Source organism: Betta splendens, chromosome 3 (genome assembly GCF_900634795.4).
Source record: "Betta splendens chromosome 3, fBetSpl5.4, whole genome shotgun sequence".
Taxonomy (NCBI): domain Eukaryota; kingdom Metazoa; phylum Chordata; class Actinopteri; order Anabantiformes; family Osphronemidae; genus Betta; species Betta splendens.
Genome location: NC_040883.2, coordinates 6,989,637 through 7,011,237, shown reverse-complemented (window position 1 = coordinate 7,011,237; position 21,601 = coordinate 6,989,637). Strand labels below are relative to the sequence as shown.

General features: G+C 50.3%; 2 protein-coding genes and 1 pseudogene across 5 annotated transcripts in view; 1 reads left to right on the top strand and 2 right to left on the bottom strand.

Annotated features, from left to right (window-relative positions):
• The first annotated feature begins 291 nt into the window (after nt 1–291).
• Nucleotides 292–7,518, top strand: lrp3 (low density lipoprotein receptor-related protein 3). Of its 2 annotated transcripts, none has more exons than XM_029144031.3 (7): nt 292–728; nt 2,671–2,806; nt 2,881–3,086; nt 3,323–3,939; nt 4,014–4,486; nt 4,571–4,703; nt 4,811–7,518. In XM_029144031.3, exons 1-7 carry the CDS (start codon nt 668–670, stop codon nt 5,663–5,665), a joined length of 2,481 nt encoding a protein of 826 aa, XP_028999864.1. In that variant the 5' UTR covers nt 292–667; the 3' UTR covers nt 5,666–7,518. The 2 variants fall into 2 exon arrangements, with proteins under 2 accessions (XP_028999864.1, XP_028999863.1); XM_029144030.3 differs by having other exon boundaries at nt 2,668–2,806.
• Nucleotides 7,519–8,033: 515 nt separating this feature from the next.
• LOC114852590 (asc-type amino acid transporter 1-like) lies at nt 8,034–11,974 on the bottom strand (annotated as a pseudogene).
• Nucleotides 11,975–14,890: 2,916 nt separating this feature from the next.
• The window catches only part of slc7a10a (solute carrier family 7 member 10a), a 14,930-nt gene continuing 8,219 nt past the window's right edge, over nt 14,891–21,601 (bottom strand). The window contains exons 4-12 of one of the 3 annotated variants that reach the window (XR_008694155.1): nt 18,799–18,924; nt 18,324–18,477; nt 18,120–18,243; nt 17,422–17,525; nt 17,239–17,335; nt 16,994–17,143; nt 16,677–16,854; nt 15,141–16,601; nt 14,891–15,108 (exon numbers count right to left, since the gene is read on the bottom strand). Coding sequence is in view for 1 of the 3 variants with exons in the window: in XM_029144032.3 (XP_028999865.1) it covers nt 16,501–16,601; nt 16,677–16,854; nt 16,994–17,143; nt 17,239–17,335; nt 17,422–17,525; nt 18,120–18,243; nt 18,324–18,477; nt 18,799–18,924 (1,034 nt within the window). In the remaining 2 variants the exon portion in view is untranslated. Of the gene's footprint in view, nt 16,602–16,676; nt 16,855–16,993; nt 17,144–17,238; nt 17,336–17,421; nt 17,526–18,119; nt 18,244–18,323; nt 18,478–18,798; nt 18,925–21,601 lie in introns of all 3 variants that reach the window. The other 2 variants (XR_008694156.1, XM_029144032.3) reach the window with 2 other exon arrangements.

The following is a 21,601-nucleotide window of genomic DNA, read 5'->3' as shown; positions in this document are numbered from 1 at the left end:
AATGTCACCTTCAGTTTGAGGAGAAAAACGGTCAAAAAATGTAGACCACTTTGTCCTGTTAGAGTCCGACATTGTGAAACGCCACAGTACACCGGAAGTGGAAATGACTTACCTTCAAATTAACAGACTTGGAATGCGCAGCTTGATATTTCTAAAGGCAAAAGACAGTTTATAGCAAGTACCTATAGTAGTGCCTCAATGAATTATTCCGTTGTTTATGTTAAAAATAAATAAAATATATGTTGTGTTTACTTAGAAAGACGTGAACAACTTAATATTTGGTTTTGTGATCCATCTTGGATTGCATGATTTGGTAAGGGCCATATCATGTGCATTGATCTAACCTAACCATAATTAAAAAAACTAAAATAAAGTACCACCGAAGTACGTTATGTCGGTACGTGAAGAATGTCATGAAACGCTGTTGTGAATTATTTTATTTTGGTGATATAAACGGGAAATAATAAACCTCACCACGTCCACCTTGACCCAAGCGTCTTAGCTCTGCAAAAGGAAAGGACACAATGCTTTTTACCCAGTGAGCAGCGTTTGGTGTGAATGGTCCGTCCGAGCAGAAAACAGATGCGACAGCTTCGCCGGAGGACACAGATGTCAAACACACTTTGGAAATCGTATCCGAGATAATAGCAGAAGTCCCCGCCGGACCATGGGACAGACGGTGCGGCTGCTCGGGCTGCTGTGGTTCTGCTCTGCTCTGCTCTGTGCAGGTGAGAAACAACAATGTCTCCACAATGATGTCATGTTTAAACGGGCATCCGTGCACATGGTCCACGTCCGTGCCACTGAGTCGCGCTTACGACACAACATTATGCACAATTGTCCATGAGAAAAGTGACATTGTATATGCTTATAAACGGTCCCTGATCAGTTTTATCCACATCGAATGTCCCACCGTTCAGCTTGTTCCGTCACTACATCACTGAGCGTCACAGCAGAGCTCTCGAATCAAAGGGAGCGTTCACACCCGAGTAGTTGTGATGGATGTGATTTACCTGCGGCTCCCTCGCCTGTGCCGCCCTGATAAAGTGATATGATTGGTGCAGACCGAATGTTTTGATCGCCGTGATCGGAGATCAGCTGGAGTGAGCGGACGGGGCGATCGCGACCTGCTGGTCTATTGATCTGTGGTGGGAAAACGATCGGGGCCAGCGTGGAAACATGGATGCTCTTTCACAAACGTGATGCTGCTATCAGCATTACATCACTGCATCTCTGCAGCCAGTCACCTCTCTCTCTCTCTCTCTCTCTCTCTCTCTCTCTCTCTCTCTCTCTCTCTCTCTCTCTCTCTCTTCCTATGTTGATGGGAATAAAAGCGAAGGCTGTCAAAGCATAACGCGCATCCCTCAGTGTCAGTGTTCTTTCAAGGCGTGTGTGAGCAGGAGAGAGGAGCTGCTGAAGCTACAGCTTTCAAACGCTATGTAACATACACTGTCTCTAACACGTGTCCGTGCTTGTCTGACCCAGCATCTTGTCTCACACAAAGTACCGTCAAGATCAAAGTCACACAGGCGCGTACTAAGGCCTTTTCTCTTTATTTCAACGTTTTAGACAGTCCTGCTGAGCTTTAGTGGATTAAATGTGTATTTTAACTCCCATATGTAAATCCACCTTAATCTTCAGGTACTCAAACTGCTGTGGTGGTTTAAATGTTATTGGAGGCAGAAGCTCTACCTTCACAGACTTACTTGGTCCAGTCCAGTTGTGTGTGTGTGTGTGTGTGTGTGTGTGTGTGTGTGTGTGTGTGTGTGTGTGTGTGTGTGTGTGTGTGTAGCCAGCCATGTCCGGCTAGTCGATATCCATCTGAGCTCTAAATGATTCTTCCCCTCGCCCTGTGCCTCACTCTGCTGACTTCACCGATTCATCAGAAACGAGACACACACACACACACACACACACACACACACACACACACACACACACACACACACACACACACACACACACACACAGCAGAAGCGAGCCGCAGTGTGTCAGCTCAGGATAATCATTGCTAAGCTGTTGTGTCTCATAGGTTCTGCTTAATTAAGAGGCTCGTTAAACGGCCTCTTCCCGCGTGTGTATCATACACATCCGTTCTGACTCTTCCTGTGGCATTAAACAGAAATGAAGTGATTAAACCTCCAGGTCTGCTTCTCTAGAGCAGAAGAGAGAACCTTCCCTCCGTCGATGTAACAGCACTACGTCACCTCACGGCTCCAAACTCAAGCGTTTGTCCCTCGTGCTGCTACAAAAGCACCCCCCTCAGATCTGAGCCTCGTCCCCGGGCGCTCGTCTCGGCCGCCTCGCGTCGCGCGCTGCTCCCTGGAGCAGTGGCGCGACGGCAGCGGGCGACGCTGTTGCCGTGGCTACCACTTTGACTCGTTTTGGTCCCCTGATCAGCACAGTGCTCCCTCAAAGGCCCTCGTGTCATTCATTATGTCAAGTCAGTGGCTTTGGCGCCAATTGGAGACAGAACCCAAAGTCCCAAAGTAAAGCAATGAATGAATTTGTCCAGTGACACTGAAAATAAATAATAGAATAGAATAGAATAGAATAGAATAGAATAGAATAGAATAGAATAGAATAGAATAGAATAGAATCGATTTGTTCATCATCATCATCACAAAAGACCATCCTCACTCCTTCGTGTGTTGCTGTCTCACCCAGCAGGCTGCAGTGAGCGGGTGGAGGTCCACACAGAGCGGAGGGGTGTGATCTACAGCCCTTCCTGGCCTTTGAACTACCCGTCCGGCGTCAACTGCAGCTGGCACATCCAGGGGGGTCAGGGGGAGGTCATCACCATCAGGTACTCCCACGCTCTCACTAACGTGGCGCCTCGTCGCCGAGTCACGCACTCATCCGTGCGCCGTGCTCCTCCAGCTTCCGTAACTTCGACTTGGCCGAGTCGGGACGCTGCCTGGGCGACTGGCTGCTGCTGACGCCCTCGTGGAGCGGCGAGTCCCGGCTGTGTGGCTCCGTGCTGCCGCCGCCCTTCATCTCCACCAGGGGGCGCGTGTGGCTGTATTTCCACTCTCAGGCCAACAGCTCCGGCCAGGCTCAAGGCTTCCGCCTCTCCTACATCAGAGGTAATGGATGGTCCGGTGTGTAACGATTACAGTTGTGCTTTAGGATGATTCACCTCCATGGGTGGTTTGTTTTGGGCTTCACAATAAAAGCTCAGGTGTAAGATTAAAAAGAAAAAATACATTTCGTAGTGGAACTCCATGCTTCCTGTCTGTCTGTGCAGAGACTCCTGTAGCCGAACGTGACTTGAAGATATTACCCTGCCGCCTGAACGTTATTATTCTCCGTGTGTCTGCAGGTCACCTGGGTCAGAGCAGCTGCCAGTCCGACGAGTTCCTCTGCGGCAACGGCAAGTGCCTCCCGCGCGCCTGGAAGTGCAACGCTCAGGACGAGTGCGGCGACGCCACCGACGAGCGCGGCTGCTCCCCCCCCCCCACCGAGGCCCGGCCCGGCCCCTGCCCCCCCGGCGCCGTCGCCTGCGCCGACCTCCGGTCCACCCGCTGCCTGCCCGCCTCGCTGCGCTGCGACGGCGAGCGCCACTGCCCCGACGGCGCCGACGAGCTGGGCTGCCCCGACACCGCCTGCGGCCGGCGCCTCGGCGCCTTCTACGGCGCCTTCGCGTCGCCCGACTTCCTCCGGGCCAACCGGAGCGCGGCGGCCGAGCTGCGCTGCTCCTGGTTCCTGGACACCCGGGACCCCAAGCCCATCGTGCTGCAGCTGGACCTGCAGCTGGGGCCCCGGGACGCGCTGCACGTGTACGACGGGCTGCTGCAGGGGGCCGAGCACCTCCTGCAGGTGCTGTCGTACCACAACAACCGGCGGCCGGCGCTGCTGGAGTCGAGCCGCGGGCAGATGAGCGTGCTGTACGTGGCCCAGCCCCACAGCCCCGGACACGGCTTCAACGCCACCTACCAGGTACTAGGAGCTTAGCATCTGTCGATCTTCACTTTCTTCACCCGCTCTGAGTCGTTTCCGCTGTGCCCCCCGAGGTCAAAGGTTACTGCTTTCCCGGCGAGCGCCCCTGTGGCGGCGACCAGGGCTGCTTCTCCGAGCGCCAGCGCTGCGACGGCTACTGGCACTGCCCGTCCGGGCGCGACGAGGAGGCCTGCGCCGCGTGCCCGCAGGGGGAGTTCCCCTGCGAGGGCGGCGCCGGCCTGTGCTACCCGGCGTCGGAGCGCTGCGACAACCAGAAGCGGTGCCCGGACGGGTCGGACGAGAAGAACTGCCACGACTGCCAGCCGGGGAACTTCCACTGCGGCACCAACCTGTGCATCTTTGAGACGTGGCGCTGCGACGGCCAGGAGGACTGTCTGGACGGCAGCGACGAGAGGGACTGCCTGGCGGCGGTGCCGCGGAAGGTGATCACCGCGGCGCTGATCGGCAGCCTGGTCTGCAGCCTGCTGCTGGTCATCGCCCTGGGCTGTGCCCTCAAACTGCACTCCCTCCGGAGCCGCGAGTACAGGTGGGGACGGACGACGCGCTCCTCTCCTCTTCTTTCAGAGTCCGGCTTTTAACGCTGTTTAATCCCCCTCTCTGTTTTGCGTAGAGCTTTTGAAACTCAGATGACTCGCATGGAGGCCGATTTTGTCCAGAGAGAGGCTCCGCCCTCGTATGGCCAGCTGATCGCTCAGGGTCTCATCCCGCCTGTGGAAGACTTCCCCGTGTACAACCCCACCCAGGTGTGTATGTGATGCTCCATTCAATATGTGGCCACTATCTGCAGCCAGACGATGCTAAACCGCACTCACCCCACGCGTATCCTCTGTGCCTGCTCCTCGTCCTCCAGGCCTCGGTGTTGCAGAATCTGCGGCTGGCGATGCACAGACAGATCAGACGCCACTCCACCCGCCGCGCCGCCTCCTCCTCCCCCCGCCGGCGCCTCGGGCAGCTGTGGAGCCGCGTCCTCGGCAGCGGGGGCCGCGCCCGGGCCCACGCGTCCCTGCTGGACGCCGCCGGACCCGCGCAGGTCACGCTCGGGCTCCACAGCTACCGAACCGTCACGGAGCAGGGGTCCCAGGCCGGGGGCGGGGCTTGGGGCGGGGCGGGGGCGGCGGGCGGGACCGGCCCGTGCTGCTCGGCCTCCGTCAGCATGCGGGCCTGCTCGCCGGAGAGCCCGCCGTCGCCCCTCTCCTCTCAGTCAGACGGTCCAGACGAGGCGTCGCCCGACTGCAGGGAAGGAGGCGGCGCTCCACCATCCGAGCCTCCGTCGCCCTGTGAGAGTGACTCTTCAACCCACGTTGGGCTTCCACCCGCCCCTCGGGAAGCCTCTGTGTCCCATAGCCACCCCCGAGCATCTAGGAAGCTAGTCCTGGAGCTAGCGGTGAATCTCAAAGGCGTCTCCTTGAGGCGGTACTCTCCTCTGGGGCCCTTGTCTCCCATCTCACCGCCAGTGTTTCCGAGCAGCTCCCAGACGCCAACAACCCACCCCCACCCCCACCCGCTGCGCCCACAGGGGACTTCCCCCACCGAGTCTCTGGCGTCTGTGAAGGCGGAGGACAGCGACGGCCGTGTCACGGTGCCGAGCAGGGAGAGGAGGAGGAGGAGTGACAGACGGAGGGAGGGAAAGGGCCGGTTCTGCAGAGTCAGCAAGGCCCTCGGCGACGAGGGCGGAGACTCGGGGAGGGAGACAACGCCTTGCTGAGGAGTTGAGAGGTTTCTCTCGTCCTCCCCGCTCTTTCGGGGCCCGAAAGAACCTTGAACCTGTACAACACGCAGGAGACGCGATATCAGACCCCTCACTCTCATTCTTCACACTTCATCCGCGTATGCTCAAGCTGCTCCCACAATAAACCAGCGCGGCCGTGTTGTGAGCCCCACGCAGACTCCCACAGTGAAACGAGAACAGGCGTGACCTTTGACCTCGACATGAACTTACCTGTTTCAGGTGAAATCAGACACCACGTTGTGATGATGCAAAAGCAGCTTTAGTGTCGTTACCCAGAGCCATTATGCACCGCTTTATACTGTGAACCTTAAAAGCCTGTTGATCAGTCATAGTTGGTCCAGTCAGTTTCAGTTGAACTAATCAAATCACTGATGCTCCTCACTGTCTTCTCCCCATTGGCTGTAAAGATATTCTTGTGTGGCATTTCATTTCTTTCAGATCACAGTTGTGTTATTCCGTGTATCGGTGAACAAATATAAGCATCAGGAAGTATTTCACGTGTAGATCTGCTGAACCTGCGGCAAACATCGGCACCATCAGACATGAGGACTCTTTGTTTAAGGTTCAGATGTCGGTACCACAACATTTCTAGCGTGACTGCTAGTTTGCAGCAAGCCAAACGTTGACAGAGACCTCGGTGGAGTCGGAACCCTGAACCCGCGTTGTCTTCTCTTCAGGTCTGCAGTGAGCAGCAGGCAGCGGGTGGAAAATCATGTCTATGCTGTGGACTTTTCTATAACAGAACATTAAAGACGTCTATTTTTCAGTCTTCAGCGAAGACCTCTTCTACTTCTTCAGATTTGTCTTTCTGCCTTGATGGACGTTGAACTTGGGGGGAAAACCCGCTCACCTTGAGTCTGTGGCTTCTTGGAACGCTCGTGTGCTTGAGGTGTGACGATGAACGCCTTTTTGCTACTAACTGTTTCTAAGCAAGCCGCTTCTCAAGAATGTAACTGCTCTGGTTTGTTTTCTCAACATCTGCGACTTTCTTGCTCTTTTGCTGCAGGGAGAGCACGAAAAAGCGACCAGCAGCTAAGCTCTGGTTGTTTCCCATCTGCAGTGACGAAACCATTCGTTCTTTTTCTAGTGAATGTGCCATCCCACCATCATGTGCTTCCTTCTTACAGAGGCTTTGTTGTGAACAGCTGCTACATACATTGTGCCATTAGAGATCCTCCATGCTGCTTTCCTGCCTGTTGACCCGTCCTCATTCCGTTTCCTACTTCGTGCTCTCGATTTCATTGTCCTACGTTGATCCTGGTTTGACTCAGTTGAAGGGCGTTGCAGCATCTTCAGAGTATGTTCTCTTTGACTTGTGACATACAGACATATTAGAAACTGTGTCTTAAAAATCACTGATTGGTTCATGAATTACAGTTGTGGTTAACATGTTTGAACAGATTTTACTGTGTTGTGATGTGACTGGTGCCACTCACCTCTATGGAGCTGAAAAGCACTACTCAGGAAAAAGGAAACGTGTCCCCCAGTGGTCGTAATTTTGTGTATTTAGGTTTTATTTATTCACAGTTTTATTGTTTTGCATTTTTATGTCCACATGTTGTTTCGTCTGTTCATTACGAACAGGTTTAAACACAGCTAAATACACTGGTTTATGGCCGCTGGGCAGTGAAGTGCCACTGAATGTCTCATCTTTTTGTTTTTGCAGTTTCTTTTGCAGTCATGTTGAGTTTGTATAAGGTTTTTCTATATATATATATTTGTATATTTTGGGATGAAAGAGAAGTGTCGCTGAGGCTGCATACTGTAAGACTTCTGTTTATTCATTGCTTTCCTGTGCCTGCAAATAATAAACCTTGAGATGGTTTTAATTAGCCGTGTTTAAACGTGCAACATAGATGACAGTACACTGATTGTTAGCAATAAGTAGTCAGTTTTTAACACTAGTTTGTACCTTTAATAAGCCTTGGTCTAAGTTTATAGACACATTTGCTCTCAGGCTGTACACAGGCTCCCCATTTTGTTGGACACCTGTGTCCCTCAGCTTTAATAATTTAGACTGTGCTGTAATAAAACCGAAGGCCTTCGGCAGATCTCAGCAAGAGCTTTGTTTGATGAGGCACAGATGGTAAAGGACATTAACCCAATGTCTGTTATTGATAAAGTGTCCTCAGTAATTTGAAACCACCTTTTTAGCCAAACTGAGTAATCAGATTACTCAGTTTGGCAAAAAAATTAAATAGAATTTACATGTAAAACATAATTTTAGTATATTATTGTGAATTATTGGCTAATGTTCAATGTGAAAGAATTTTGAATATTAGAAAGCTTTTTTTCCATGATCAATTTATATTAAAATTAGCTAAGGATGTAGCTTCAAAACAGGTTTTTACAAGTTGGTATATTTAATAAGCAATTACACTGTTATTCTTCGAAACTTTACTCTTACAAAACACACAGATGTACCCATCAATTTTACAGTATGTAAATGAATCACAACGTATCTGAGGAATGGTCTTTGTAGGACTCCCTGGCACATTTGTAACAGTTTAGTTTCTTCACACAGTATTTACAAAACTCAGCTGAGCTTCCAGCACCTGCACACTGCAGACAGACAGACAGACAGACAGACAGACAGACAGACAGACAGACAGACAGACAGACATACGCTGCTGTCTGTGGACTGGATGCGAGGGAATACTCAATCCAAGGTCCACGCTGCATGTTTACATCCTGGCCCAACCCTTCATAAGAAACTTGTTGTACGTACAACATAAACAGCAAACGGACCGGTGCTGGCGAGGTTTACCCAAATACATGTCACCATGGTAAATACACACTGTTAAGGTAGAGCTACCACAACAATATGAGATTGTTTGTAGCTAGAGCTTCATTTGTGCCAATACGTTGAGTCAAGAGGACCACAAGAAAGTATGTCAGTGACAAATATAAATTAAGCTTGTACTATTTTAAAATTACATATAAGTGAGTCAATCTATAAAAGGTCAGTGGGCCAAGGGTCACTGCAGCGATGATGTGTCTTTGGGTGAGAAGAGAGCAGCCAAGAAGGCGAATAGGTAAACAGCCAACGGTTCGTGTGTCTGCAGGGGTTTGTCTGTTTGTTATCCAACACGTTAATGGTTCATAGTGGGACATAAGATCAGGCGAGACATTTGAAATCTAATAACTGTTGCGGCAGCTCAAGCACTTCGTGAGGGGTCAAGAGGGAATTCCCAGTGATGACGACGTGTACAAAATGGGCAAGTCGTGTGTTGTGACGACGCAGCTTCTTTTTCATTTCCGAGAGAGACAGCTCCTTCGAACGTGAGGTCACATGCAGTACTTTTGCTGGGAAGGATCGTGTAGATGATCAGGGGTAGGGAGGGGGATCTGGGTGGGGGCGTGGGGTACCGGGTCAGGCGGTGAAACAGAAAAATACTCATCCACAGCAGGCAAACAGTGACATCTTCTGAGTAATTAGTGAAACACAGGTGAGGATAGCAGCAGTAATAGAGTAGTGCAGAAATTGTTTGCATATTCGCGACATGAAGGTTATTTTACACCTGCACGTACATTTCATAAGGCACATTATGATAAAGATTTAGTCATTAATTTTAGAGGATATATAAGGTGAAGCAGAAGTTACTAGAAGGACGTATAAAGAGAGAAGATGAGAAAAAAAAACAAGCCAAAACAGCATGGTGGGAAGAGTTAACGGACAGTACAACGGAACAAATAGGAGCTCGCCCCGGCTCTGGGGCTACGGTCATCTGCTTCTTTTACACCGGGGGTTTCACTGCAGCTTCGTTTAGGCTGTATCTGCGCTGGAGCGTGTGCAAGACCGTCTCCTCACCGCACGCGAAGCGGCCGAACAGCGTCAAAACATCTGCAGGGCAAAAAAACTGAAAGTACAGGTGTGGATGTAGAAAGCGGGTTTCTGGTTGAGTCCTCTGCTCAGTCATTGGCTTTAGAGGCAGTGAGGGGTTCAGTCTCTGAAGGGTCTCCCTGAGGAAACACCACGTAGCACACCTTCTGGCCCACGTACGTGACTCGTTCTGCAACACAGGCACCAGGATGAGTTCTGGTTACACACAGAAATGGGACGTGTGCAGCGGCAGAGGGTAACTTACCAACTAGCCTGTAGAGCCACTTAGGCTTGTTCTTCCACTGAACACCCACAAAGTACACGGGGACTCCGGTCAGCATGATCACCATGCCCAGGCCACAAACCACAGGCTCAGAGTACAGGCTGAAGCCCAGCAGCACGGCCCAGAACACCAAGTAGGCGATAGGGATCAGCATGCTTACCTGCAAAGGAGCGGAAGATAAGATTAGACTTCCTATTAATCATCAACATGTTCAACCTTTCGCAGCGACAGCAGGTCAGCGTAAACCCGAGACAGGTACAGCTACTGTGAAACGCGACGCAAAGCTGAATTTTCTGTACTTTGATGGGTCTTGCTAGGTTGGGTCTCTTCTTGCGGAGGTAGAGCAGGCCGGCGATGGTCACGCCGTAGGACAGGTAGTTGATGAAGGACACGTAGTTGATCAGGTTGTGCGTTTCTTCCGATGCACAGGATCACTATCGTGGCGATGCACTGCGAGAGGGACGTCACAGCAAATCCAGAGGCTTGAACCGTGAACTAGTGAGGGTTAGTGAGTGTTGCTTGCACGTGTGCGGTGCAGTACTCACGCAGACCAGCAGGGCGGGGATGGCGTGCAGTTCTTCAGGTGGATCATAGCCAGCAGGTAGGGCAGGTGACCCTCCCTGGCTCCGGAGAAACACAACCTGCAAACAGATGCACAGCGGATGCGTGTTAGAAGCCACTCTGGACCCACTTGTTCAATCTGACGTGTGGTTTTGCCTGTGTCTACCTGGAGGAGGTGAACAGATATCCATTTATCCCGCCGAAGGTGGACAGCGCTACGGATATGGGCATCACCCAGGAAAACATGCCCAGGAGCTTCTCCCCAAATGTCTGGAGCAACGCAAGAACAGAGAGGATTCAACTAATGGCTCTATCAAAGAAAGAACCCAAAACAGGATGAAACTGATGAACTGGCTGCTGTTGCTATGGTAACACCGTGCACTTGCAAATCGCCGCCCTACAGACAATTGACCATGAAAACGTTTGGTGTGTAATGACATTTTTAACCCTGTAGAATGTGGTCGGCCTCAACACTTGGTCTTCCTGTATTCGTTATCCAATAGGTCTGAGCCCCTGTTCGTCAGCCGACCAATCACAGACGTGCGTCTCCCTTGGAACCGACCACACGGCTGCCTGAATTGCGCCTTTGTTCTGTTTGAGTCCTTTGTTCAAATTGTATCAAATTGTTTTCATACAAGGCGTGTGTGTTTGAACGAGATGGTTCAACGCAGATTCCTGATTCATCAGGACACGGCTTTTATTAACTATCAGAGCACAACTGTCCCACACTAGACTCCTGCTACTCATTTAGTTGGTTACTTGATTAGTTGGTGGGTGTCCTGTGACACTCCCATGATCACCAGGCTTCACATATAACAAGCTCTGTACTGTATGTTAAACATGCGGTCGCTGTGATGCTGCTCACCACTGCTACAGCGTTGGACGCCAGCAGCTCCTGAGGGGTCATGGAGGAGAAGTAGGCGATGTTGGTCATGGTGTAGACCAGCGTCACCAGTGGAATGGAGATGTAGATGGCTCGAGGCAGGTTCCTACATTGAGGAAGTGGTCCGACATCAGGATTAGGACGGATTATGACTCACGTACATACGTAACGGCATTCGTGCCATACTTGCGCGGCTCCACGACCTCTTCTGTGACGTAGTTGAGGAAATTCCAGCCGCTGTAAGCAAACGAGGCCTGGAGGAAGGCCAAGGCGATCTGTCCCACCGAGGGGTCCTGGCTGAACTCAAAGGCCACGCTGGGCCGTAGGGCGTCGTAGTGACCTAGAGGCAGGTGTGAGTAAATTAAATGTATGAAAATGTGATACAGGACCTTTACAGTGAGGCTGATGTCTATAGCTGGGATGTTAGATGTTGTTTATTATTTATAGCTGCGTTTGATTGAAGTAGACTTTCTAACTTTCTTACTCATGCCGAGGCGCCGCCTCCTCCTCCCCCCGCCGGCGCCTCGGGCAGCTGTGGAGCCGCGTCCTCGGCAGCGGGGGCCGCGCCCGGGCCCACGCGTCCCTGCTGGACGCCGCCGGACCCGCGCAGGTCACGCTCGGGCTCCACAGCTACCGAACCGTCACGGAGCAGGGGTCCCAGGCCGGGGGCGGGGCTTGGGGCGGGGCGGGGGCGGCGGGCGGGACCGGCCCGTGCTGCTCGGCCTCCGTCAGCATGCGGGCCTGCTCGCCGGAGAGCCCGCCGTCGCCCCTCTCCTCTCAGTCAGACGGTCCAGACGAGGCGTCGCCCGACTGCAGGGAAGGAGGCGGCGCTCCACCATCCGAGCCTCCGTCGCCCTGTGAGAGTGACTCTTCAACCCACGTTGGGCTTCCACCCGCCCCTCGGGAAGCCTCTGTGTCCCATAGCCACCCCCGAGCATCTAGGAAGCTAGTCCTGGAGCTAGCGGTGAATCTCAAAGGCGTCTCCTTGAGGCGGTACTCTCCTCTGGGGCCCTTGTCTCCCATCTCACCGCCAGTGTTTCCGAGCAGCTCCCAGACGCCAACAACCCACCCCCACCCCCACCCGCTGCGCCCACAGGGGACTTCCCCCACCGAGTCTCTGGCGTCTGTGAAGGCGGAGGACAGCGACGGCCGTGTCACGGTGCCGAGCAGGGAGAGGAGGAGGAGGAGTGACAGACGGAGGGAGGGAAAGGGCCGGTTCTGCAGAGTCAGCAAGGCCCTCGGCGACGAGGGCGGAGACTCGGGGAGGGAGACGACGCCTTGCTGAGGAGTTGAGAGGTTTCTCTCGTCCTCCCCGCTCTTTCGGGGCCCGAAAGAACCTTGAACCTGTACAACACGCAGGAGACGCGATATCAGACCCCTCACTCTCATTCTTCACACTTCATCCGCGTATGCTCAAGCTGCTCCCACAATAAACCAGCGCGGCCGTGTTGTGAGCCCCACGCAGACTCCCACAGTGAAATGAGAACAGGCGTGACCTTTGACCTCGACATGAACTTACCTGTTTCAGGTGAAATCAGACACCACGTTGTGATGATGCAAAAGCAGCTTTAGTGTCGTTACCCAGAGCCATTATGCACCGCTTTATACTGTGAACCTTAAAAGCCTGTTGATCAGTCATAGTTGGTCCAGTCAGTTTCAGTTGAACTAATCAAATCACTGATGCTCCTCACTGTCTTCTCCCCATTGGCTGTAAAGATATTCTTGTGTGGCATTTCATTTCTTTCAGATCACAGTTGTGTTATTCCGTGTATCGGTGAACAAATATAAGCATCAGGAAGTATTTCACGTGTAGATCTGCTGAACCTGCGGCAAACATCGGCACCATCAGACATGAGGACTCTTTGTTTAAGGTTCAGATGTCGGTACCACAACATTTCTAGCGTGACTGCTAGTTTGCAGCAAGCCAAACGTTGACAGAGACCTCGGTCGAGTCGGAACCCTGAACCCGCGTTGTCTTCTCTTCAGGTCTGCAGTGAGCAGCAGGCAGCGGGTGGAAAATCATGTCTATGCTGTGGACTTTTCTATAACAGAACATTAAAGACGTCTATTTTTCAGTCTTCAGCGAAGACCTCTTCTACTTCTTCAGATTTGTCTTTCTGCCTTGATGGACGTTGAACTTGGGGGGAAAACCCGCTCACCTTGAGTCTGTGGCTTCTTGGAACGCTCGTGTGCTTGAGGTGTGACGATGAACGCCTTTTTGCAACTGTTTCTAAGCAAGCCGCTTCTCAAGAATGTAACTGCTCTGGTTTGTTTTCTCAACATCTGCGACTTTCTTGCTCTTTTGCTGCAGGGAGAGCACGAAAAAGCGACCAGCAGCTAAGCTCTGGTTGTTTCCCATCTGCAGTGACGAAACCATTCGTTCTTTTTCTAGTGAATGTGCCATCCCACCATCATGTGCTTCCTTCTTACAGAGGTTTTGTTGTGAACAGCTGCTACATACATTGTGCCATTAGAGATCCTCCATGCTGCTTTCCTGCCTGTTGACCCGTCCTCATTCCGTTTCCTACTTCGTGCTCTCGATTTCATTGTCCTACGTTGATCCTGGTTTGACTCAGTTGAAGGGCGTTGCAGCATCTTCAGAGTATGTTCTCTTTGACTTGTGACATACAGACATATTAGAAACTGTGTCTTAAAAATCACTGATTGGTTCATGAATTACAGTTGTGGTTAACATGTTTGAACAGATTTTACTGTGTTGTGATGTGACTGGTGCCACTCACCTCTATGGAGCTGAAAAGCACTACTCAGGAAAAAGGAAACGTGTCCCCCAGTGGTCGTAATTTTGTGTATTTAGGTTTTATTTATTCACAGTTTTATTGTTTTGCATTTTTATGTCCACATGTTGTTTCGTCTGTTCATTACGAACAGGTTTAAACACAGCTAAATACACTGGTTTATGGCCGCTGGGCAGTGAAGTGCCACTGAATGTCTCATCTTTTTGTTTTTGCAGTTTCTTTTGCAGTCATGTTGAGTTTGTATAAGGTTTTTCTATATATATATATATTTGTATATTTTGTGATGAAAGAGAAGTGTCGCTGAGGCTGCATACTGTAAGACTTCTGTTTATTCATTGCTTTCCTGTGCCTGCAAATAATAAACCTTGAGATGGTTTTAATTAGCCGTGTTTAAACGTGCAACATAGATGACAGTACACTGATTGTTAGCAATAAGTAGTCGGTTTTTAACACTAGTTTGTACCTTTAATAAGCCTTGGTCTAAGTTTATAGACACATTTGCTCTCAGGCTGTACACAGGCTCCCCATTTTGTTGGACACCTGTGTCCCTCAGCTTTAATAATTTAGACTGTGCTGTAATAAAACCGAAGGCCTTCGGCAGATCTCAGCAAGAGCTTTGTTTGATGAGGCACAGATGGTAAAGGACATTAACCCAATGTCTGTTATTGATAAAGTGTCCTCAGTAATTTGAAACCACCTTTTTAGCCAAACTGAGTAATCAGATTACTCAGTTTGGCAAAAAAATTAAATAGAATTTACATGTAAAACATAATTTTAGTATATTATTGTGAATTATTGGCTAATGTTCAATGTGAAAGAATTTTGAATATTAGAAAGCTTTTTTTCCATGATCAATTTATATTAAAATTAGCTAAGGATGTAGCTTCAAAACAGGTTTTTACAAGTTGGTATATTTAATAAGCAATTACACTGTTATTCTTCGAAACTTTACTCTTACAAAACACACAGATGTACCCATCAATTTTACAGTATGTAAATGAATCACAACGTATCTGAGGAATGGTCTTTGTAGGACTCCCTGGCACATTTGTAACAGTTTAGTTTCTTCACACAGTATTTACAAAACTCAGCTGAGCTTCCAGCACCTGCACACTGCAGACAGACAGACAGACAGACAGACAGACAGACAGACAGACAGACAGACAGACAGACAGACAGACAGACAGACAGACAGACAGACAGACAGACAGACAGACAGACGCTGCTGTCTGTGGACTGGATGCGAGGGAATACTCAATCCAAGGTCCACGCTGCATGTTTACATCCTGGCCCAACCCTTCATAAGAAACTTGTTGTACGTACAACATAAACAGCAAACGGACCGGTGCTGGCGAGGTTTACCCAAATACATGTCACCATGGTAAATACACACTGTTAAGGTAGAGCTACCACAACAATATGAGATTGTTTGTAGCTAGAGCTTCATTTGTGCCAATACGTTGAGTCAAGAGGACCACAAGAAAGTATGTCAGTGACAAATATAAATTAAGCTTGTACTATTTTAAAATTACATATAAGTGAGTCAATCTATAAAGGTCAGTGGGCCAAGGGTCACTGCAGCGATGATGTGTCTTTGGGTGAGAAGAGAGCAGCCAAGAAGGCGAATAGGTAAACAGCCAACGGTTCGTGTGTCTGCAGGGGTTTGTCTGTTTGTTATCCAACACGTTAATGGTTCATAGTGGGACATAAGATCAGGCGAGACATTTGAAATCTAATAACTGTTGCGGCAGCTCAAGCACTTCGTGAGGGGTCAAGGGGGAATTCCCAGTGATGACGACGTGTACAAAATGGGCAAGTCGTGTGTTGTGACGACGCAGCTTCTTTTTCATTTCCGAGAGAGACAGCTCCTTCGAACGTGAGGTCACATGCAGTACTTTTGCTGGGAAGGATCGTGTAGATGATCAGGGGTAGGGAGGGGGATCTGGGTGGGGGCGTGGGGTACCGGGTCAGGCGGTGAAACAGAAAAATACTCATCCACAGCAGGCAAACAGTGACATCGTCTGAGTAATTAGTGAAACACAGGTGAGGATAGCAGCAGTAATAGAGTAGTGCAGAAATTGTTTGCATATTCGCGACATGAAGGTTATTTTACACCTGCACGTACATTTCATAAGGCACATTATGATAAAGATTTAGTCATTAATTTTAGAGGATATATAAGGTGAAGCAGAAGTTACTAGAAGGACGTATAAAGAGAGAAGATGAGAAAAAAAACAAGCCAAAACAGCATGGTGGGAAGAGTTAACGGACAGTACAACGGAACAAATAGGAGCTCGCCCCGGCTCTGGGGCTACGGTCATCTGCTTCTTTTACACCGGGGGTTTCACTGCAGCTTCGTTTAGGCTGTATCTGCGCTGGAGCGTGTGCAAGACCGTCTCCTCACCGCACGCGAAGCGGCCGAACAGCGTCAAAACATCTGCAGGGCAAAAAAACTGAAAGTACAGGTGTGGATGTAGAAAGCGGGTTTCTGGTTGAGTCCTCTGCTCAGTCATTGGCTTTAGAGGCAGTGAGGGGTTCAGTCTCTGAAGGGTCTCCCTGAGGAAACACCACGTAGCACACCTTCTGGCCCACGTACGTGACTCGTTCTGCAACACAGGCACCAGGATGAGTTCTGGTTACACACAGAAATGGGACGTGTGCAGCGGCAGGGGGTAACTTACCAACTAGCCTGTAGAGCCACTTAGGCTTGTTCTTCCACTGAACACCCACAAAGTACACGGGGACTCCGGTCAGCATGATCACCATGCCCAGGCCACAAACCACAGGCTCAGAGTACAGGCTGAAGCCCAGCAGCACGGCCCAGAACACCAAGTAGGCGATAGGGATCAGCATGCTTACCTGCAAAGGAGCGGAAGATAAGATTAGACTTCCTATTAATCATCAACATGTTCAACCTTTCGCAGCGACAGCAGGTCAGCGTAAACCCGAGACAGGTACAGCTACTGTGAAACGCGACGCAAAGCTGAATTTTCTGTACTTTGATGGGTCTTGCTAGGTTGGGTCTCTTCTTGCGGAGGTAGAGCAGGCCGGCGATGGTCACGCCGTAGGACAGGTAGTTGATGAAGGACACGTAGTTGATCAGGTTGTGCGTTTCTCCGATGCACAGGATCACTATCGTGGCGATGCACTGCGAGAGGGACGTCACAGCAAATCCAGAGGCTTGAACCGTGAACTAGTGAGGGTTAGTGAGTGTTGCTTGCACGTGTGCGGTGCAGTACTCACGCAGACCAGCAGGGCGGGGATGGGCGTGCAGTTCTTCAGGTGGATCATAGCCAGCAGGTAGGGCAGGTGACCCTCCCTGGCTCCGGAGAAACACAACCTGCAAACAGATGCACAGCGGATGCGTGTTAGAAGCCACTCTGGACCCACTTGTTCAATCTGACGTGTGGTTTTGCCTGTGTCTACCTGGAGGAGGTGAACAGATATCCATTTATCCCGCCGAAGGTGGACAGCGCTACGGATATGGGCATCACCCAGGAAAACATGCCCAGGAGCTTCTCCCCAAATGTCTGGAGCAACGCAAGAACAGAGAGGATTCAACTAATGGCTCTATCAAAGAAAGAACCCAAAACAGGATGAAACTGATGAACTGGCTGCTGTTGCTATGGTAACACCGTGCACTTGCAAATCGCCGCCCTACAGACAATTGACCATGAAAACGTTTGGTGTGTAATGACATTTTAACCCTGTAGAATGTGGTCGGCCTCAACACTTGGTCTTCCTGTATTCGTTATCCAATAGGTCTGAGCCCCTGTTCGTCAGCCGACCAATCACAGACGTGCGTCTCCCTTGGAACCGACCACACGGCTGCCTGAATTGCGCCTTTGTTCTGTTTGAGTCCTTTGTTCAAATTGTATCAAATTGTTTTCATACAAGGCGTGTGTGTTTGAACGAGATGGTTCAACGCAGATTCCTGATTCATCAGGACACGGCTTTTATTAACTATCAGAGCACAACTGTCCCACACTAGACTCCTGCTACTCATTTAGTTGGTTACTTGATTAGTTGGTGGGTGTCCTGTGACACTCCCATGATCACCAGGCTTCACATATAACAAGCTCTGTACTGTATGTTAAACATGCGGTCGCTGTGATGCTGCTCACCACTGCTACAGCGTTGGACGCCAGCAGCTCCTGAGGGGTCATGGAGGAGAAGTAGGCGATGTTGGTCATGGTGTAGACCAGCGTCACCAGTGGAATGGAGATGTAGATGGCTCGAGGCAGGTTCCTACATTGAGGAAGTGGTCCGACATCAGGAATAGGACGGATTATGACTCACGTACATGCGTAACGGCATTCGTGCCATACTTGCGCGGCTCCACGACCTCTTCTGTGACGTAGTTGAGGAAATTCCAGCCGCTGTAAGCAAACGAGGCCTGGAGGAAGGCCAAGGCGATCTGTCCCACCGAGGGGTCCTGGCTGAACTCAAAGGCCACGCTGGGCCGTAGGGCGTCGTAGTGACCTAGAGGCAGGTGTGAGTAAATTAAATGTATGAAAATGTGATACAGGACCTTTACAGTGAGGCTGATGTCTATAGCTGGGATGTTAGATGTTGTTTATTATTTATAGCTGCGTTTGATTGAAGTAGACTTTCTAACTTTCTTACTCATGTAATGTACACCGGTGAACACCAGGGGGCGCATGTGTAAATACATTCTAACTGCTTCAACAGAAATGACCCTAAACACATTGTTCACTGTCTGGCTGCTCTATTTCTCTATTTAAAATTGATATGTGAAAATAGCACTGTTTAGAGCTGCTAGTGTGAGTAAAATCTGTTCACCTCTACAGATCTGGACGAGTCCTACGACGATGATGAGTGCCAGCGCGAGGAGTTTCCCTACAGTGAAAACATCCTGTATCCTCGTCGCCCAGCGAACACTGGAACAGTTCACCCAGGTCAGGAACACTGCACGCGGACACACACACACACACACACACACACACACACACACACACACACACACACACACACACACACACACACACACACACACACACACACACAGAAATGCACATGAACTCACACTGTAACACTAAAAGAGCAACGTCAGGTCCAAATGTTTCCTCTACATTTACTATGCAGTCTATATGCTCCTAGAGCTGCATTAGAGCAACACTACTGTCATCCATCACTGGGGCAGGGCTCCCCTCCCACCACAGAAATCTGAACAAACTGCTTCCGCTGGCGTGGGCTCACTCGCTACACATGTGTGAATTTTTGGCAGGAGCTTTCGGTGGCACCGGGCAGAGCTTTCTCTCCCCTACAACGCTGCTGTGTTTTACTGTCAATTACCCGAGGGGTGTTGCACGCATTTCCGTCCCTGTGTTCCTGTGAACCCCCCCCCCAACGACCGCCACCTCCTCCCCCAGCTTTCCTCTGTGTTGACCCTGACAGGAAGGAGGTGCCAGCGGGCTTTGAATGTGACAGCGCAGGTAAATCTGTGTCCTGCTGTCACGGCGTCTATTGAAGGCCACCTCAGCACTGGAATACTAAACTAATTACCGCTTTTGTTCTTAATGGACTCTGATCCCAACTCAGGGCAGATTTATTGGGATGTTTTAACCTCAGGAACCAGTGGAATCAGTGAACCGGTAATAACCCCGCTGCCGGAACTGTCCGTCAGCCATAATGTATATGACGCCAGAATCCCCTTTGTCTACATTTAGTCTGAGACTTTTCCAAGATGCAGGAACTAAAAGTAAAACAGAGATTTCCCAAACTTTTGTAATATCACGAAGATAACAAAACAAATATGCAGAATTGAGCCTGAGTTCCTGGTGGACTGGAACAGACTGTACTCTATGCAGCTCTATGTGTGCAAGACATTTAGGCTGACAATACAAAAGAATCATTCTCCCCTTGCAGATATGCAGGTGCATCTAAACTACTGGCAATGAAACACTACTCGGCAGCGTTTCCCTGCTCGACGTCACGCTCCTCCACTGCCCTCAATTCACCGCATGGTTTTGTACCTGTTGCAATCTCAAATGGCGACAGGCTGTTTGTTAGCGTGAATACCACCAGGCCGCCTGAGGCTGGTTTGGTGGAGTAAGCCAACACCAGTAAAAGTGATTGTGTAAGACGTATGACTGCCATTGCTGGTACTAGTACTATTTCTACTGCAGCTGGTGGTGACTGTGATTGGCTCCCTGCTGCACTGGAATGAACAACAGGAGCTGTTGGTGCCTGTTATGTGCCTGTCGGTGAAGCTCAACGGTGTGAACGACATAAGGTGTCACTGTTTTGTCAAAACTGAATGATTGCAGTAAACTGTGTCATTCACAGAGCCGTCTCCTGACACGGTGCTCTATCTACACGACTGAGCTGCTGTGGGCTGCTCCAGTCTCCTATTCTTAGAACACAACCAGCCCACGACCGGACCTGTCTGGTTTGCCCCCCCCCCCCCTCCACACACACACACACACACACACACACACACACACACACACACACACACACACACACACACACACCTGGGTAACTTGTGACTCACATGCCGTACACTCTGTCAGAAGGAGGACACATTTCTGGGTCAAGTCGCGTTCACTAGTATTAGAAAGGAGCCTTTGGAGTTCAGAAAACCCCACCCAGGACTCCAGGTGCTCCAAGATGCTGACAATTTATTCCTAACATAGTTTAACACAGTTTATTTCCAGTTTTGCAGGTTCCTTTCCCTACTGGCGCCCCGACACGCTTTTGCCTGCGTGGTTCAACCTGTGGTTTTAAGTGTATTTAATATTAACACAATAATTGTGCAAGCCAGGCGCAAAAAGAACATTTAGACCTCCTGATGATATCAGCAAGCCGTTGTCTTAGTAAAGGCTACGCTATCAATCCTGCCCACATGTGCAATGTTGGCATATAGAGATCAGAGCTGAAAGTTAATGATTTACACATTCTCTGCTCACAAGGTGTTGTAGTTTCAGATATTAGATTAGGCTCATTTAAGTCCTGATTGTAAGTTGATGACTGCAACCTGCGGCAGAAGGTCCAAGTGTGATGCCGTGGACCAGAGAGGAGGATGAGTGGCGTAGCCAGCAGCCAAGCCGTGTGCCAGCTGGCCACTGGGATCCCCTATCAATGATGAGCAAGGTGTCCTGCCCATTTCCTGTTTCCATGGTACCCAGTGATGGGATCAGCACGGTGACCACTGTGAGACAATGCACAATGGGCGTGGACACGCCCTCTCATTAGCGGCGTCCACAAAGGCTGGCACCATTATGTAGTCTGACACTGATACGGTCTCACAAACTCATGGCACACCGAAGAGCACAACGCACAAACGCACGGGGGCTCCTGGCCGGGCTTCGGCAGCTGCCGCGACATTCTGTCACCAAAAATAGTGGAGGTGAGCCTGTGCCACGGGCTGAAGCACAAAGCTGGACCCGGCTGCTTGTAACGGTGGGCTATGAAAGGAGGATTGCTCAAATGTTTACCTCACTGGGAGTCCCAATAGGTCAGACAGGCAGACAGACAGGCAGGCAAACAGACAGACAGATAGGCAGGCAGGCAGATAGGCAGGCAAAATGACAGACAGATAGGCAAGCAGATAGGCAGGCAGACAGATAGGCAGGCAGACAGG

Bases quoted from the DNA above. Each gene is read 5' to 3' on its own strand.
- lrp3 (XM_029144030.3), top strand. From the start codon at position 668: ATGGGACAGACGGTGCGGCTGCTCGGGCTGCTGTGGTTCTGCTCTGCT. The intron at 2,807-2,880 runs GTACTCCCACGC...GTGCTCCTCCAG, and splicing joins GGGGAGGTCATCACCATCAG to CTTCCGTAACTTCGACTTGG. The intron at 3,940-4,013 runs GTACTAGGAGCT...GTGCCCCCCGAG, and splicing joins GCTTCAACGCCACCTACCAG to GTCAAAGGTTACTGCTTTCC.